This window comes from Lethenteron reissneri, chromosome 18 (assembly GCF_015708825.2).
Source record: "Lethenteron reissneri isolate LAM-NWPU_2019-01 chromosome 18, ASM1570882v1, whole genome shotgun sequence".
Classification (NCBI taxonomy): Eukaryota; Metazoa; Chordata; class Hyperoartia; order Petromyzontiformes; family Petromyzontidae; genus Lethenteron; species Lethenteron reissneri.
This window is the reverse complement of record NC_083796.1, coordinates 5,165,156-5,181,093: the sequence shown is the minus strand read 5'-3', so window position 1 is coordinate 5,181,093 and position 15,938 is coordinate 5,165,156. Positions and strand designations below refer to the sequence as shown.

Genomic DNA, 15,938 nt, shown 5'->3' with positions numbered 1-15,938 from the left:
CTTCCCACAGTACTGATCTGTGTATTGAACATATATGTACAGTATATATATTACTGCATATGTTATTTATAACATGCATTTAGATACCCCGGACGCCATGAGCTTTGATGTCATTGTGAGGCTTGGTATATCATTATTATCGTCATATTTTGTGTATTTGATCACTGCCCAGCTTGGTTTCATTTGTAGGATAAGAAATAATTGTTAAGGGTAAAAACTGTTGATGCACATGTAACAGCAGGTGTAAAATAGTGTAAGCAGGCAGCAAAGCATTGGTTGTGAATTATTTTAGGTCTAAGTGGCAATGCTTCAATGTATGGTTAGGCCTAGGCTTTTACATACAGCATACTGTGTGTCACTGTAGAATAAGGAGGCCACCATCCAGGTTATGAAGTGCAGTATTTCTAGATAAATATTGTGGTGTCAATATATATGGCGAAGGTCCCGTGGTGTTAATGTTTAGAATACTGGACAGAGGTTACTTGTGCAGAAGTGGAGAGTACATTTCTTAAAATCTCCTCACCCTCTGTTTTCACCCAGCAGTATAAATGGGTACAACCACATTTATTCGATCACCAGGTCACATGCTGTGGTGGTAAAGTGTGGGTGTACTTTTACCTCTTCCCATGTGTTTGGCCAGCATGGAGGGGTAGAGGAACTTCTGTCGGCAGTGGTGCGAGCAAAGTAATTGTAGGGCTGCACCTTCACCTTTGCCTACCCATGTAGAAGCTGCTTTGCATTCCACGGGGAAAGAAAACAATGGAAACTCAACAATTGTGTACACAGACATTCAATCAATGCATGCTAGATGCACGCCATTTAGATTGCGCTCTACTGCGTGTCATTTATGAGCAAAGAGTGAGAGCTCGTGGAGAACTCTTCCTCCATGAAGACTTTCAGTCACACTCGGGGCCTTGCTTGAATTACACCGTCAGATCCATCTCCACGTGCAGTCAATTCAGAGAGGTGTGCCAATTGCAGACGTCACAGCGTCCACCCCTCAACACCGTGAGCCCCGACCAGAGCAACGTCAAGGAGCAAACATGTAATGTCCTGAACTTAAAACTTAAATTTAATTAACTTGATTCGACCGTAAACCCTAGTCATGCTACATTTATTTAGGTTCGATATGTGAAAATGAACAGCTTCATACGTGTATTTAAAAAAAAAACGTGTCGAGCGCTGGCCAGCCCGTGCGAAAGGTGAGATAATAAGGAGGCACTCTCCTCTGTGCTGGAAAATGCCTTGGTCCCACAGGTGACCCATCCGACTGGACGTTGGAGATGGAGGGTCACCAATTCTGTGGAGAGGTCACGACTCCCCTTCACAACACCATGCCTCCCACACAGCTGTCCCTCCAAATAGAGTTCTCCACCAACACAAATGCTTACGTCCACCTCGCCTTTCCTCTTGCAACTCCTTTTTGCATGCTCATTTTTTTTAAGGACAGGCAGGCTGAGCAGCACCCCCCCTCCCCACATCGCCACCCCCCACAAAAACCCCATTGTACATCATCAGCAAAACTCCTCGAATTATTAAGGTTGCTAAAACAGACCAAAAACGCGACACTAATGTGTATATATTTTAAAAATATGCACAGCTATAGATCTTTCTGCATGGCCTGGATCGTCCTCACGTTGAGATAGCTGTCCCGGAATATCTGTAAGTCTTCCCGGAGCATTAAAAGTGCTGCATTTTTATATTCTTGGTTTTTTCGGTAAAGTCACGTAGAAGGGAAATATTTAAATCATAAAAATAAAACATAATAAAATAAAATTCTCACGACGTTTCGGCCACAACGCAAGCAGCTGTCCTCAGGTGAAGAAACAGAGCTGTCGGAAAAACAGCGTCCTAATGAACACTGCTTAGCAGTTGCTTGCGTTGTGGCCGAAACGTCGTGAGAATTTTATTTTCTTATATTTTATTTATATTATTTTATTATTTCCCTTCCACGTGACTTTACCGAAAGAATCAAGAATATGAATCCCTGCAGTCACGAAAGCTTTAAATCGAAATCCTGCATTTTTGTCAGTTGTGTAGTAGTACTAATACTAATAATGCACCACCAATGATATTGTATCTACAAGTAGATCTCACCCCTTCCGTTATTGTCAGATATGCTTCTTCTTTTCCCCATGACGTGCCCCCATGTCTTTAGACTTCACAGGTGGCAACCCAAGACCGTCGCTTTATCAATGTTTTGATTGTCGAGTCATCTTAAACATCGATATTTCTTTCATCTGCACGCACATGCCCTCGGACAGAAGCCCCGCCTGCCCTTCGTGTTGCTCGCATGAGACCGTTCACTGCGTTGTATATTTCACTCAAATGGAGTCCGTTAAGGCTCAGCTCCCGCCAACACATTTCCCAAGAAGCACGACAGCCCGATGTGGTTCTTTGTGTATGTGTGGGTGCGCTGTGGGTGCGCTTTGTGTGCGAATTATATATCGGAACCTGTACTGTGTCCTCCTCTAGGTCAGCTCGAGTGGTTTCGAGATATCCGAATTTTGAAGACAAAAGCTGTTGGGTGTGGTTCTGAATACAACACCATTGCTTTCGTTGCAGAGTGCTAGCCTGGAAGAGCTGCTCCCTCGCAGCACTTGTCTACACATTCTGAAAGGCTATACGGGGGATCTTTGCTTTGTGTTTTGCATACGCGGATGTGCATTCATAGGCAATATATCTCGAGAAAAAATACTTTTATTATAATGCTGACTCTTCCTTCATTAGTCTGTATGCATTATTAAAAATGTAATTTTGGGTGATTAACTCATTGGCACGTACTAGTAAAAAAATAGTTAATGAACACATGTGTTAGTGCTACATCGCAAGCACGCTTACAGATGTAGAGGTGTAATTGCGCATGGCTACGAATGTTGAGGTGTGATTATGCATGGCCACGGATGGCCAACAAACACAATGGGCGGGGTTACGGCCGTACACAAGGGTGGCGCTAGCACCGACGTCCGCATGTGTATCCCCCACGGGCCCCCCCTCGGGGGCGAGTCCTATAAAAGGTGATGAGCTCGAGGGCTCGAGGTCGGGACTCAGCTTTAACCAGAGAAGACGGAAGACCAGCTAGTGTAGGCCCCAGAGCTCCCCTGGCTCGCTGTCCTTATAAGGGCCGACCAGGGCAAGCCGGTGGCGTGGCCCCGAGAGCCCAGACGAAGCTGGTCTGGTGACTCAGGGAGCCGGGATCCCAGCTTAACCAAGCTGGGACAGATAGCCTCCCCTAGTCCCGTAGTGGAGGAATTGGTATAGGTTAGAGGGGTTAGCTGTCGAGAATCCCTGTAGCCAAGTGACCTGTACAACTGTGTTGGTGTAATAAATAAGTGTGCCTCCGATCCTGTCGTCAAGCCTCCATATATACTTACTACATCTGGTGTCAGAAGTAAACGTCCAACGATGGACACACGAGGGACGACACGTACCAGGGAGTCGGAGATGGAAGACGCCGCGGCCGAATCTCCACCAGTGATGGCCGGGGTCGAATCGGAGCAGCCGGGGCCGAGTACGCCCGCGCCGCTACGACAGGAGGAGGGGGATGCGTCGGCCGAAGGACTCCGGCTGGCCCACTCCCGCCTGGCGGACCTGCTCTACGCCGCGGCCGCCGCGTTGGAGGAGATCACGCGGCTGGGGGCTGGAGGAGCAGCGCGGGTCGACGACGGCAGCCGGCGCGGGGCGACGTTTCCCGCCACCCCGACGCGGCTCGCGGTCAAATTTCCCGCCATCTCTACAGTACGAGCGGAGGGCGGGGCCGGCCCGCGTCACGTGTCTGCTGAGCGCCAAGCACAAGCCGTGACATCATCAACGCCGGCCGGCGCGTCAACATCAGAGCGACCGGCGATGCCATGTGCACGGCCCGCCCACACTGTATCATCGGCGGGGAGCGACGGAGAGCGTTCTGCGGCCACGGACGCCGCCTTACAACAGCGTCTGCCGCCTCTTAAAGAATTTGTCGGCGCTGACGGAGACTGGGGCGGCTTCAAGAGGCGGTTCATCGCTCATCAAGAGATGGCGAACTGGTCGGACGCCGAGGCTCTACGCGCGCTGCCAGCGATGCTGGACAACGACGCCCTGGCTACCCTCACCTCGGCGCCGAGGGAAAAGCGCGCCACTCTACACCTGGCGTTGCAGCTGCTGTCAGCCGTCTATGGGCCGCCTTCGGACTGCAGGCAGCTGTTCCACGATCGGAGTCGGGGCGCCAACGAGTCACCCCTGGCCTTCCGGACGGCTCTCCTGGCTCTGGCAAAGGCTGCTTTCCCAAGGATGGACGAGGAAGGAGTGGATGCCATGGTGGCTGAGAAGCTGCTGCTACTCGCTGACGAGCTGGACGTCAACGTCTTGGCTCAGGACGACGCGGAGATGTCGTCCCTGCTGGTCGCGCGCCACATCCACGGGGGCTTGCGGTCCCTGCGTCGGAAGGCGGCAAAGGGGGCGGCCGGCCATGCCATGGCGACCACCGCCCTCCCATCGGAGGAGGTCTGCGGGGTGGAGCGGCGAGGGGAATGGAGATCGGCGGCACCGCAGGCTCGGAATGGACCGAGCCGCCAGGAGCAGCCCAGGTCATCTGGGGCGCTCACACGCTGCTACAACTGTGGCCTGCAAGGCCACGTTGCGTCTGGATGCCGGGCTCCCCGTCAGCGCGGGGCGACACCTCGTCAGGACGCCACGCCGTCTCCTCCCAAGCTCCAGCAGAGAAATACGGCGAGTCGCGGCACCTCACACGTTTGGCCCACGCACACATCCGACACACACTCACGCGCTCAACTAAACAGGGCTCCAAATTCCCCGTCCGTCGCGCGCGATTGTTCGGTAATGCGGCGAGCGCTCCAACCGGGTCAGTGGTCGGAGCTCGCCCATCGTGTCGTTGCTGCGTCGGCGGGATCATCGGTCGTGGTCGGTCACATTGATGGGGTAGAGGTGCGGATTTTAATTGACACAGGGGCATCGGCGACCATTATATCTGATTTAATTTATAACATCCTTCCCGTTCAAAGTCGTCCCTTGCTCCCTGTTGACGTGCCGTGCTATGCCGCTAACGGGGGCTCTCTGGGCATTATTGGCCAAATCCGCGCCACTATCTGCATTGGGGACATTAAATTATCCGGCCCTGTTTTGGTTTCCTCCTCACTCGCGGTTCCGTGCCTGTTGGGGACGGATTTTCTGGCCAAAATGCCCATCCGTATCCTTATTGACCAAGGGTGCATTGAGCTCCCATCGGGCCGACGCGTTACATTTCTGTCTTCCCCCACCACGGAGCGTCGGGCGTTTGCCACCGTGCAGGCGCTCGTCACAAAAACTGTGCGCGTGCCTCCGGGGGCTCAGATGCTCGTCCCTCTTAGGTTGCGTCGGCCGTTTGATGCAGGGGTTGCGGATCGGGGGGTCTTGTTGGGTCCATCTCGGGCCGGGGTCAATGGACCCGATTTGCTCGCGGCTCAGACTATGGTGAGAGGGGATGGGGACCCCTTCATTGCAGTCCTTAATGTGGGATCGCGAACGGCCGTGGTTCCTCAAGGGACCGTGCTTGCACACGCAACGCCGGTGCCCTATGAGGAACCACTCGTGGGTCAGGTATCCACCGATCCTCCGTCGCGACCGCATTCGGACTCTGATGACGGATGGCTGGATGCGCTTTGCGCGGGTTCAGTGGACCTGTCTGACTCGCAGCGCGCGCAGCTGCGAGTTCTCCTGAGCGAATTTGCTGACGTTTTTAGTCAACACAAATTTGATATTGGTTGTACAAAATTGCTGCGACACCATATTGACACGGGTGACAGCGCGCCAATCCGCCAAAATCCCTTTCGGTTGAGTCCCGCCGAAAAGGATCATGTCAAATCGGCTGTTGATGACATGCTAGCCGCCGATATCATTTCCCCTTCCACCAGCCCGTGGGGCGCGCCGATCGTTTTGGTGAAGAAACACGACGGCTCACTGAGATTTTGTGTTGACTTTCGGCGTCTCAACAAAATCTCTGTGGCAGATGCGTACCCGCTTCCTCGGATGGATGAGTCGCTCGACGCCTTGGCCGGTGCACGATTCTTTTCCACCCTTGATTTGCTATCTGGATTCTGGCAGCTTCCTCTGGATGACGAATCGAAACCTAAGACTGCTTTTCGTACACCGCAGGGCCTCTTCCAATTTAACCGTTTGCCGATGGGTTTACATTCTGCGCCGGCAACTTTTCAGCGGTTAATGGAATTGGTCTTGGCAGGTTTGCAATGGGATTCGTGTTTGATTTACTTAGACGATGTCATCGTCTTTAGCAAATCCTTCGAGGAACACCTCCAGAGGTTGCGTGCTGTTTTTCTCAAAATGCGGGCTGCCAATTTGAAATTTAAACCACAGAAGTGTCATTTACTCCGCGAATCGGTGCGATATTTGGGTCACATTGTTGGGCGCTCGGGGATATCCACTGATCCCGCCAAAACGGAATGCGTCAGCTCCTGGCCGACTCCCACCTCTGTGGGAGAGGTCAGGAGTTTCATTGGGTTCGCGTCGTATTATCGGCGATTTGTGGCTGACTTCGCTACGATTGCGAAACCATTGCATGCCTTGACGTCCAAGGGAGTCAGGTTTCATTGGGGGCCGGAGGAGGAGGCTGCTTTTCGCGCCCTCAGAAATGCTTTGGTGGGAGCTCCGCCGTTGAATTACCCGGATTTTTCACAACCCTTCTTGCTCGATACTGACGCAAGTAACACGGGCATCGGGGGTGTGCTGTCCCAGCTCATCGGGGGCGTAGAGCATGTGGTGGCTTACGGTAGTCGGGTACTGTCTCCAGCCGAACAGCGGTACTGCGTTACCCGTCGGGAATTATTGGCCATTGTTTATTTCATTCAGCAGTACCGCCCGTATCTGTACGGTCGGCGGTTCACCGTCCGTACAGATCATGCGGCCCTACAGTACGCCCTGCGGGTTCAACAACCATCGGGCCAGTTGTCTCGATGGTTGGAGATCCTCCAAGACTATGACTTTGTCACCACATATCGTAAGGGTGTCCGCCACACGAACGCTGACGCCCTGTCACGATTGCCACCCACTTCGGAGTGCGCGTGCCTGTTGGGTTCGGGGCGTTGTAGGCCCCCGAACGTCACCACCGATTCGGTCCTCGTGGCCGCTACCGATGCACCTTCGGCTTCGGGTCCTATCGAGCAAGAAGGGAGGGATTCGTTGCTGGGGTTGCCGGTCGCGGAATGGGGACGCCTCCAAATGGAGGACACCTCCCTCCTCGCTTTGCGCCGTCGCGTCGGGGGGGCTGGTCAGGGGGTGGAAAACGTTGACTCGTGGGGGTTGTTCCAGGGTCTTTTGATGCACTGGGATGGAAAAACCCGGCGCCAGCGGCTTGTGGTGCCTGCTGCTTTAAGGGGTAAGGTGGTATGGGCTGTTCATGAGCGGCTTCTGCACTTGGGGGTTCACAAGACCTTTGCCACGCTCCAGCTGGATTTCTTCTGGCCGGGCATGGAAAAGGACGTGGGGGATCTCTTGGGGTCATGCACGCAATGCGCGCAGAGGAAGCCGCCTGCGAGGGGGTCCAACCCTCCGCTGCAGTCCATAAAAGTTTCCCGGGTTAACGAGCTCGTCGCTCTGGACATACTTGGGCCATTTCCCGCTACGCCCAGGGGCAATAGGTATTTACTAACGGGGGTTGAATACTTCACGAGATGGCCTATGGCCTGGCCCCTGGCGAACCAGTCGGCAGCAGCCATCGCGGAGGCCTTTGTCCAGGGCTATGTCCTCGACAAAGGTGCTCCGGAACGGCTGCTTACTGACCAGGGTAGGAATTTTTCTGGTAAACTCCTACGTGAGGTGTGCGACCTCTTGGGTACGGAGAAGGTTCGGACCTCTCCGTATCACCCACAAACTGACGGGATGGTGGAACGGCTGCATCGGACCATCACGTCCATGCTGTCCCAGCAGGTGTCGGTATCCCAGACGGATTGGGACCTCCGCATAGCCGGTGTGTTGCAGGCCTACAGAATGGCTCCTCATGCGGCCACCGGATTTTCCCCTTTCTTTTTAATGTATGGGCGCGAAGTTAACCCCCCTGTGGCGACCCAGCTGAAGCTCTCGGCGCTCCCGGCGAAGTCTAATTTGTCCGAACACATTAAATTTAACATCGCTAAATTGTCTGAGGCGCGGGAAGCGGCCGTGCAAAATTCTGAACTCCGCCAGAAGGCGAACGAGAGGCTTCGGTTGGGGCGGGTGCAGGTGGTCAAATGGGAACCAGGGGACAGGGCGTGGTTGCACTGTCCTCAGGTGCCGCTGGCAACCTCGTCGAAATTGGTACGGCCGTGGCGGGGGCCAGTGGAGGTCGTGCAGGTTTTGCGGCCGCAATGTGTTCGCGTCAAATGGGGGAGGCGCCGGTGGTATGTGCACCCCTCAAGGTTAAAACCATTTGTCGCGCCGCCCCGTGGTTCACACACACACACGCATGGCCAAACGTGTGAGGGTGTCGCCGACTCCCCGTCGTCGCTGCACTCGCCTAACCTGACGCCAACTGTTCCGTCCCCAGGTGAAACAGGAGTGACGGGTCCACACCCACCAACCCCTCCCGGAGGGGTCGGGGGTCACTCGGCAGCGACGCCTGACTCTCTTGCACCCGGACCGTCAACAACCGTCACTGAGCGTGCCAGGACGGGCCCTTGTGATGGGCCCGCCGCGCGGACGCGCGCCAAAACGCGCAGACTATTGTGAGGTCGGCCGTTGGGGGGCCTTGCGGACAATGGGAGGGGTGGCGTCCGGAGTGTGTGTATATATGTTGGTTTTGGGGTATTTATTCGGGGGGGGTGCGTCGGGTTATTTTTTTTCCTCTCTCTCTCTCTCTCTTCCTGTTGTTGTTCTTGTTAAGGTTCTCTTGTTCTTGTTAAAAATTACGCGAGGCACACACACGGGGTTTTTGTGAGGGATGCACCTTTATTCTGATTTTTTTTTTTTTTGCAGCCAGGGACGGCTGCGAGCTGTACAGGGGGGGGTGATGTAGAGGTGTAATTGCGCATGGCTACGAATGTTGAGGTGTGATTATGCATGGCCACGGATGGCCAACAAACACAATGGGCGGGGTTACGGCCGTACACAAGGGTGGCGCTAGCACCGACGTCCGCATGTGTATCCCCCACGGGCCCCCCCTCGGGGGCGAGTCCTATAAAAGGTGATGAGCTCGAGGGCTCGAGGTCGGGACTCAGCTTTAACCAGAGAAGACGGAAGACCAGCTAGTGTAGGCCCCAGAGCTCCCCTGGCTCGCTGTCCTTATAAGGGCCGACCAGGGCAAGCCGGTGGCGTGGCCCCGAGAGCCCAGACGAAGCTGGTCTGGTGACTCAGGGAGCCGGGATCCCAGCTTAACCAAGCTGGGACAGATAGCCTCCCCTAGTCCCGTAGTGGAGGAATTGGTATAGGTTAGAGGGGTTAGCTGTCGAGAATCCCTGTAGCCAAGTGACCTGTACAACTGTGTTGGTGTAATAAATAAGTGTGCCTCCGATCCTGTCGTCAAGCCTCCATATATACTTACTACACAGACACGACGTTTATCTTTATTTTAAGGCAACACTGCACGCATTTTTTAATTGAAATTTATTTTTGAGGCTGTTTATTCCCTCCCTATAACAAAAAAAATTTCCGTGCATTATGGACGGTGGTTATGAGAGTAGGTGTTGTTAATGAGCATGCGCCAACACATTTCCTCCGTAATCACAATAAGCTTTTGTGAACAGTAGATGAGTTACATCATCCAGTCTGCTTTCAACATGGCTGGGAATGCCAGCCTTGCAGCATTGCCATCCAGATGACCTCATGTTTAAAACAGGCGGTTATTTAAGCTAACATTACAGATGCTATTTTTTACTGGCAATTGAATAAAAGTTAACAACTTCAACAATTCTGTTAATTTCGTCTTAATTTACCAAAATAATGCCTTATATTGAATTGTTGAAGAAGAAATGCATGCCTGGAACATTAGCAGTCACCTTTTTTGTGCCTCAAAATAAGAATTGCATTTTTCATCTTTTAGACTTCACATTTTTCTCTCAAGAGGATCTCTTTTTACATTATAATGCCAAACTGAAATATTCCCGATGTAATGAAAGCTTTTTCAAATCTGAATTTGCTTTAATAAGCATGTCTATTTTGCTGTAATGATGGTTTAATAATGTCCTCTATCTATCCACGAAGACCTCCCTGAATCTCAGGACAATGTTCTTAGGAGAGATCTGCACTGCAATGCGTTATATTTTTCTTACCATTGACATAAATGAGGGTTTTGAATTTTAGGTATCACAGTCAGTTATTTCAATACTCCTCTGAAATATTGGCATGTGATGAACGACGATCAAGTAGCTAATTGTAAAGCATTAGCAATGACTTTCTTGTTGCACGATTTAAGACGTTATCAGCCAACTCAGCTGATATACAAATTGGACGAAGCCTGAAACATTTTTGTTTTATGAATACTGCACATTTCCTTGCAGCAGTTAAGCTTCAGATTGTGTAGCTATCTCCCAGAATGCCCCCGAAACAAGCCCCCCTCCACCCCCGTGCACGTACGGAATGTTAGTAGGCAGTGAGTTGTTGTTAGAATTCTCAAGAGTCAGAGGAAATCTGTTTTGCTCGCACAGCCAAAACTATGGCAAAGTGACAAGATTTGTGGGTTTTTTTTTCAAAGGCCACGACATTGACAGCATACTACCACACCCAGCAGCACGAAAAAAACCTTGGTTTAGATGTGAAAGTGCATGCATCGTTGTAGGCTATGCGGTATTAAGTAGTGTGTGTGATGTCTAGGGCACGTTTTTTGTTTTTATGTGCATTGTGTGTTCTCAGTCAATCCACTGCTAAATGAAGGTCTTACTGGACGTGTGTGGGTCACAGGGGTTATTTGACGATACTTCACCATACTGGTCAGTGTGCTTTGTTCACAAGAGGTGGGGTGTGGCGAAGGTGCAGTGTTAAGACCGGTTCAGATACTATCTTTTCCACTGATGTGAGATGTAAACGTTGCTCCGTTCCTCGGGACTAGAACTCCGGGCACCAGGATCATAGCGCAGTGGGCAAACCACTGTGCCACCACTCCTCCCCCTAGGCACTTTGAAGTCTCTTTTTTCTCCTGTGCAAGTTTACTTATTCATATAGTTGCGGCGAATATCATCGCGTCCTAATAGTGTAATGCATAAAGAGGTGTGCTTCAAAATAAGCATATGAACGGCTAAGTGCATTTTGAAATTAAATATATACTTTTTGGCAAGATGCTAAATACGGGGACTGTGATAGGAAAATTAGACGTTTTTTTGTTTGTCTGGCCTTTAATGTAATCGAAATAGAAAAGCACTTTGATGTGCTCGGATACAGCGAATCATTCAATGTAAATGTCAGTACTTTTCTCATACGAATCACTCCCTATGATGTTGCCATGGGGTTAACAGTCATGGGCCAATCCCCAGATAGCATAATGAGGCTGGGATTCTCTATACATACATATCAGAGCACTGGCAGATGTGTCCACGCTATTTTTTTCAAATCTGATTACACCCCTTTTTGGTTCGTGGGGTGTGCAATGTAAATTACACCCTAATCTGGGAGGCTATGTGTATTAATAATTATGACATTTATGATCTGCTTATGACCAACATTTAAAGGCCACTTAAGGATGTTAAATGTTGCTCCTTCACATGCTTAATACATTTGTTAATGACCTTTGTTAGCAATATTTTGTTGTTGCGTTAAAATACGTTTCATTACATTCGTTGATTAATTTGTGTTGAATTTCGTTCAAGTAGCAAATGAGTCCTGCAAACGTCTTTTAAAGTCAAATAAAAAAAGATGTATTTTAAGAGAAGATAGTCACGGATAAACAATCACTGCTCGACACAAACATGATTGCACACAAGCACAACAAAACGCCCAAAAGTAAAGCGATTGAAATAACATTTCAGTGTCAAAATAATTATGGGGCTTTTTGTTGGACGGAGATGTAATTTTATTGAAATCTTCATTTGGAGAACGGTGAGGAACGGTGGTGAGGTCGTCAACATACCACTGTGGTGGCCTGAGCTCGAGTGATAGACAGCCAGGGCCAACATGAGTGGCGCGTCGTATCGGAACTGGCCCTGAAATGTCTTCTCCTTCACCAACTCGCACTGATGAGCTTGGTGAAGTATGGTTCAAGCAGTCGTCTTTACTGACAGGAAGTGAGCATACCTTTTTTCCAAAGGTGTATTGACCAAGGTCTGAATATTATCACTGTTATCAGCATAATGTTGATATGTTTGTGTTAGGCTGCGTTCACAATGGTCATCGCCCTGGCTGAAAAGGCTGATACATTATCGCAGGTTTCTTTATTGCCACATTTTAGTGCAACATTTGTCAATTGGCTTGATTTTCTATAGGGTTGGTCGCTAATCCCATCACAACTTCGTGTATAATTTAATTGATATCCGACCATCTTTACGAGCATTATTGTGACGTACCTGCCTCCGCTACAGACAGACAGATGGACATTAGCGAAAAATCATGAGCAGAATCTTTATTTATCCTTGCAGAAATCCGATGAGCTGTCAAGCTTTTATTCACAAATGTCCAAAGTTAATGCGTTTCAACTTCAGTTGGAAAGCATAAAACCACATGCATTGCGACAGAATGCATTATGTAGGCATGTCTATTTATAAATTATGACAAGCTGGTGAAATAAAAACAACGGTATTGATTTGTTTTTAAAACATGGTAAGGCTTCTCGAATTATGTGCACATTTCAATATAATGTGAAGTATGGTTTAAACATTTCAGGTTAAAAGCACTTTCACTCAGAAAGCATTTTTACTTTTTAAAATAACTGACATTTGCTGTTCTATTGCCTCTGCTCATTTTCCGTGTAATGAATTCCGAGCTACTAATAGGGCAAAGCGTTGGCAAGCAGGCCATTAGTAATTAGTACATTAAACACAAGTCAGTGAAACGTGACCTTTCTCATCATTTATGCCTACACGGTGACTGATTGCTTTTTAAAATCTTGAAAGTGTTCAGTTTGCTATCAATTAAAAGCCAGAGGTATGTATGTGAATTGTAAAATACTGCTAATTAATTTTTATTTACACTTTGGGCTGTGAGAAGACAGTATACAACTATGTGGTGAGACATCGCAATATCAATGTTATGAAACACAGCCGATAAAATGTTTATACCCAAGGTGATACGATTCCAAGGGAGTTAATACCTTTCTATACAAAGAAAAATCCTTCATTCTCCCTCGTGCAATTAAATGTTTCTTTAAAGTGTCATCGTCTTCCAAAATGTGTTCCCTAACTAAACAATGATCTTGTAATATAATTGCAATAGATGTAAACGTCTTCCGTGTCTCATTTGTTTTGCAGGAACAGTCAGTTATTATTTTGGCAATTAAAAATATGGCAAGCGCTTTGCTGTGAAATAACCGTTTACAAAATATTGAATTATACCATGACTGATAGCATCAACAATCAAACAGGCCGTCCTTCACATCGAAGTCTGTGCCGTGCAAATGTGTGGACTGCACTGTAAAAGACAGACTCTGCAACGAGTAAAGCTGAAATTACTGCTAAAATCATGTCATCAAAAAAGCCCAAGACTGCACTTTAAAACAAGAACTTTGTTCCGGTCTGAATTACGGATAAAACTTGAATTGGCAGTGTGTAGATTACAAGGTCCTGCAGCATTCTTGAGATTTCTACACGTGCATCTGTGAAAATTAACTTTCGGTGACCAGCGCTCAAGTGCAATATTACCTCGCGTTTTCCTTACACAAGGAAGATCTTTCTAGGTCACCAGTGATGCCACGTGCATTCTGGTTTGTGATTGTGTCGCTGTCATTGTTTAATTTTGCTTAACCTTGCAAGTCAATAAACGGTCAGTGATATTTGAGATATACTGCTCGTGACATTTCACTGTCAGCCAAATATTTCTTTTGAAAGGGAATGTAATATATCGTATATGCCATGTGGGACAGGGCGATAGGCAGACAGATGAACAACAAATCGGGTGTAGGAGCAGCTTGTGTTAATGAGTAAATATTTGTTGAGGGTCACGAGACAGATGCCATGTGTGGTTTGTGTAATAGTTACAAAATTGCGCCTGTCCCTGTGATTGAGGATGGTGTTTAATAAACATCACACTACACCATAATATTAACACGCACTTTGTTTTTGTGCTACGAAGAATAATTATTTGCCTGAAACGTCACCTGTTATATATTTTTTCCTTTTAAGGCAGTGTGAGTGAAGAAGGATTTTTAAAAAAAATCGTGCTCATGCACCACCGCCAACGCATCATCACCAAATATTTTTTCTTTTGTTTCAAGGCTTATGCCGCTCTCGACTTTCACCTGGAATTTCCCTGCCTCCAGTATTCGTTCCTTTCTTGTGATTGTGATTTGACCTCTGAGAAAGAGGTCAAAGTTTTGCAGCTGAGGCCAATCGCAAGGGACGTGAATGAAAGATTTTGGGGCAAGAGGGGGATAAACCTCCTACTGTGTCACAAGCGCAGACTCACAAGCTAATTGGAGATTAAGCGCTTTTGGTTTGAGAGATCAGATGTTTAATTTATGTGCCGTATAGATTTATTTTTTTACGTTATCAGCTGCTTTATTATATTTTTGTAAGGGTACTCACTTCATGGCGGTGTTTTTTTGCAGTGCGTTTGTCATGCGGAAACGTTTTTTGTTGTCTTTTATTAGCAACAATATCTTGAAGCAGTCACAATTCGAAAAATAAAAGGAGTGAGATTTTAATGATAAACATCAGAGTCCAGATATGTGAATGTCCTTCAGGAGTTCAATCTGTACGTTGTACAGAAAATACAGGTTCCTGCCAGCACAATAAATGGGACGGAGGTGAAGCTTATTATATCTCTTTCAGTAGGCATCGGCTCCTATGGGCAGGTCATTCAGTCCAAGCCCACTCACTATGGTTGACTGAAGCTGTGGAATTTAAACTGCAGGCACATAGTTAATCATAATGTCCCCAACACAAAGCCGCCTCCTGTACGAGATTGTGAAAATGTAGAGTTTATTTTTTTATTTTTAGCGTAGCAGCTGAAAGCAAATGTCATCTTAATAAATGCAATATTTTAGATGGGTAAATATTTTACAAATGGGATCCTAAGTCAAAACATGAATGCAATACATTAAAGTGGTAATCAAAAGCTTTTGATCCAAGTGTTTGTCTCTGTCAAGGACTGCCTGCTGGTAGACCCCAGTAAGATCGAGTTCACGTAATCATGCAAGTGTAATACAGAGCCTAATAAGATCCAGTCTGAGAAGCGTTTTGCTTTAGAGACTAATATAGCAATTACTAGTGTTAAGTGCCTTCAAAACACCGAATGCATTTGATCTCAATTTCAGGGTGAATGTATCAAACCGAAGTGTGTGCAGTAAGAAATAAATAATAGGAAATGAATACAATTACGGGAAATAAAAAATACTGTACGAGCTTGCCAACATGCTCGATTCATCTGCACTGTATTTTAAAAAAGCTAAAACTATATTTTTTACCAGGTAAGGCCCACTGAGCTATACAGCTGTTTTTTTAGAAGCGACCTGGCCACAAATGACAGCTCAACTAAGTGGCTTATCATGTGGAAATGTTGTATTTGTATTGCTGAATATTAAGAATCTGTTGGATAAAATGCAAACACGATTTTAAGAAGCTTGATATCCAGTGAGGGTAAATAAATGGGCATTATTATTATTATTCACCTCACGATTGTTTTCATATATATTACATTATTAGTGAAGCTAATTGATGAATTAAAAAAATCTGCAAATTAAAATATAGCCCTATGTTTATCATTCAGTTATTAACAGGATTCAATATATCGATTTTCAAAAAAATATATTAACATATGTTTGCATTTAAGCTACTAGCGATGCAGCTCACATCGTTAGTCGTTCCAAGATTTTATATATTTTTTTTACAATAATG

At 47.7% G+C, this 15,938-nt stretch overlaps 1 protein-coding gene across 1 annotated transcript; it reads left to right on the top strand.

The window, feature by feature from the left end:
* The first annotated feature begins 2,854 nt into the window (after positions 1-2,854).
* LOC133343746 (uncharacterized) lies at positions 2,855-8,633 on the top strand. Its single transcript, XM_061553519.1, has 2 exons — positions 2,855-4,707; positions 8,513-8,633. Exons 1-2 carry the CDS (start codon positions 3,406-3,408, stop codon positions 8,525-8,527), a joined length of 1,317 nt encoding a protein of 438 aa, XP_061409503.1. The 5' UTR covers positions 2,855-3,405; the 3' UTR covers positions 8,528-8,633.
* The last annotated feature ends 7,305 nt before the right edge of the window (positions 8,634-15,938 follow it).